At 55.3% G+C, this 3,191-nt stretch overlaps 2 protein-coding genes across 2 annotated transcripts; both read left to right on the top strand.

The window, feature by feature from the left end:
- Positions 1–91: 91 nt before the first annotated feature.
- VTN00DRAFT_5203 (uncharacterized protein) lies at positions 92–866 on the top strand (the record flags this gene model as incomplete). Its single annotated transcript, XM_069431710.1, has 2 exons — positions 92–643; positions 717–866. The coding sequence occupies 2 exons, from the start codon at positions 92–94 to the stop codon at positions 864–866; spliced, it is 702 nt and encodes a 233-aa protein (XP_069282718.1).
- Positions 867–1,983: 1,117 nt separating this feature from the next.
- VTN00DRAFT_5202 (uncharacterized protein) lies at positions 1,984–2,858 on the top strand (the record flags this gene model as incomplete). Its single annotated transcript, XM_069431709.1, has 2 exons — positions 1,984–2,664; positions 2,730–2,858. 2 exons carry the CDS (start codon positions 1,984–1,986, stop codon positions 2,856–2,858), a joined length of 810 nt encoding a protein of 269 aa, XP_069282717.1.
- Between the last annotated feature and the right edge of the window lie 333 nt (positions 2,859–3,191).

Raw genomic sequence — 3,191 nt, 5'->3', positions numbered from 1 at the left:
GTTATATGCAGATATAGCAGCCCTGCTGGCAACCAAGCCAGGGGGGCAAGAATGGCAGACAGTGCCTTCCAGGCCAAGCAAGACCCAGAAAATGGAAGGTCACAGAGGCTCCAAGGAGCCTGTAAAGAAGACCATGAAGGCCCAAAAACCAGGAAGCTTCACCCCAGTGAAGGAGAGGAACAAGGAAGCACGCAGGCTTCTATTCCGAAGAGAAGGGGGTCTGGTGGCTCCCAGAGCAGAGAGGGAGGAGGTAATACTGGCCATAAACCGGGGCCTGGCCAAGGAAGGCTTCCCAGGGTTTATCCGCGTGGTTGACATGGGCTATACAGCAACTGGAGCAATGACAGTGCTGCTAGAGAAGGGCTCCCTAGGCTCCATGCTGCTTCCAGACTATAAGGACCTACTAGTAGCAGCAGCTCGGCAGGCAGACCCAGCAGTGATATCAGTGGAACTCCCAGAGCAATGGTATAGAGTCAAGGTCCATGGGGTCCCTACCAAACGCTACCTGACCCGAGGGCTAGAACTAGCCCGGGAGGAGATTGAGTTGGGCACTGAGTTCCAGCTAAGGCGGAACCCTACATGGCTCCGAAACCCACAGGAGCTGAGAGGCAGTGAGCAGAAGGGGTCCACTATCGTCATTACTGTGGGCTCTCTGGAGGAGGCCCGAAAGCTTCTAGTTAATGGGATTCGATTTGGAGGCTCTAGATACCGAACAGAGCACTATTGGGAGCTGGGACCAGATACAGTCTGCCCCCGGTGCTGTGGAATTGGACATTGCAGCTACAGGGCATGTGGGAGCAGGCCACCATTATGCTTCATCTGTGCAGGGCCTCATGAAGGAGCTGAGCATAGCTGCAAGGTGGTGAACTGCCCAGCTAAACCAGGGACTGCATGTCAACATATGCCTGCAAAGTGTGGCAACTGTGGAGGCCCGCACCCAGCTACAGCAGGGAGCTGCCCTAAGAAAAGAGAGGCGCGAAGGCGCCTAAGCAAGCAGGGTGATAATAGAAAAGAGGGTTCTGAGCCTCCAGTGGAAGCAGCCCAGGCAAGAAGTCAAGAGGCAATCATACCAAGCTCAACAGATGCTGCGGTAGTTACACCCAGTCAACAAGCTACAAAAACCCAAAGCCGACCAGCCCCAGCTAGCCCAAGAACCCCCCAGGCCTCCCAGAGAAGGCAGGCATTACAGACTCCGAAGACCCCTACAGCAGTTAGGGACCTGGATATGGAGATGGATAGCACCCAGAATCTAGCATGTACTGGCTCAGGATCAGACTGCCAGGCAGTATGTTAGTGCTACAACATAACTGCCGCCAGACTTACGCGGTCACAATTGCGGCTCTGGAAGCTGGGCTGCAGCTAGGGGTGGGCCTAGTCTGCTTACAAGAACCCTATGTAGATAGGGACTTCCGGCATGGGGGATATCTAATATACTGGCCGGAGAAGGGGGAGCGCAAAGACTGCCGGGTGGCAACAGCAGTCCGCAGAGATCTGCTAGACCAACTGGTCATAGAAGCCAGGACAGACCTACTAGACCACCCATACCTAATGGTATTAGATATATGGGAGCTAGGTAGGGCCCGGGAAAGGGTTCAAAGGACCCGGGTGGTGAACTGCTATGATAACTGGCTAGGGGCAGACCGCCCCTGGCAAGGGGGAAACATAAGGCGAAGACGCGCCATAGAGGATGCAGAATGGAACCAAATAATAGAGGGAAGAAGCCTAATATTGGGGGACTTCAATGCACACAGCCCTCTATGGAACCCACAGGCAGGAGCTCGCACAAATGCAGGGCCACTGGAAGCCCTAATTGATGCATATAACCTCCATATCAACAATGCTCTGGACATACCAACTAGGCCTAAATCAACCCCAGGGGTGTCAATTATTGACTTGAGCCTGACCACCTCTGAGTTGGGGCCTCTAGAGGCATGGTTTGTGGATCAAGACCACCCTACAGGCTCTGACCATGAAGTGATAGTCATGGAATGGAGCCCTTTGCGAAAGGACCCCAGAGAACCCTCTAAGGAGGTCACTGGCTGGCAGATTCAGGCTCTGCAGGCAGATATAGAGGCACTAAACCAAGCCACTCAGGCCTGGCGAACTCAGGCAACTGGCAGACAGCCCCTAACTGACACCTGCACCGAGGGGGATGTAGTAGAGGAAGCCACATGGATTCAGGACACCTTGACAACCATACTCAACCAGCATGCCAAGCCAATCCGGGTATCTCCTGCCTCAAAGCGTTGGTGGGGGACAGAGGTCAAACAGGCCCGGGGGACCTATGCCCAAGCCAGGCGGGCATGGCAAGCAGGAGCTATAGCAGAGGGGGAGCTTCGGGAGGCCCGGAACTCCTACTATAGAACTATACGGCGGATGAAGAGGGTGTGCTGGGAGACATTCTTAATGGGCCCTGAGGGGGAGGATCCTGGAAGTCAACTGGGCCCAGCAGATACTGCTCGGTGCTGGCAGGCACTGCGGTATACTGCCCCAAAGGCTACCAGCACAACCCCAGCACTCCAAGGCCCTCAGGGGCAGGTGGCCACCACTATCAGTGAGAAAGAAGCTCTAATCCGGGAGGTGGCTTTCCCACCTGCTCCCAAGGGGAGCTCCCAAGAAGACCTGCCCCAAGGAACCTGGCATACCCAACTCAGGGAGGAGTTAGTGCAACAGGCCCTGTTTAGCCAAGCTGTCCAGAAAGCCCCAGGGGTTGACAAGCTTAATTTCAGAGCCCTGCGGCTTCTTTGGAGCTGGGATGCCCCCCGGGTGGTGGCATTGGCCAGACAATGCTTTCGGCTAGGAATCCATCCCCGGACATGGAAGACAGCGAAGGGGATCTTGCTGCGGAAGCCAAATAAACCAGACTACACCCTGGTAAAGGCATATAGGGTGATCAGCCTGTTGAACTGCCTAGGAAAGGTGGTAGAGAAGGTAGCTGCAGAGGCTATATCCAGCTATTGTGAAGCTGCAGGGGCACTACACCCAGGGCAGATGGGGAGCCGCAAGCGGCGGAGTGCAGTTGATGCAGTGGCATGTCTCATTCAAGAGGTGCACCAAGCATGGGGGCAAAAGCAGCTCGCAGGGGCCCTATTCATGGATGTAAAGGGTGCCTTTGACCATGTGGACCCCGCAAAGCTGGTTAAACGCATGGGGGAACTGGGGATTGATGGGGATCTTGTCCGCTGGGTGCA

Source organism: Thermoascus crustaceus (assembly GCF_041956765.1).
Source record: "Thermoascus crustaceus strain CBS 181.67 unplaced genomic scaffold VTN00scaffold_24, whole genome shotgun sequence".
In the NCBI taxonomy this organism is placed as follows: domain Eukaryota; kingdom Fungi; phylum Ascomycota; class Eurotiomycetes; order Eurotiales; family Thermoascaceae; genus Thermoascus; species Thermoascus crustaceus.
The sequence above is the reverse complement of the archived record's forward strand: the minus strand, read 5'-3'. Positions and strand labels throughout refer to the sequence as shown.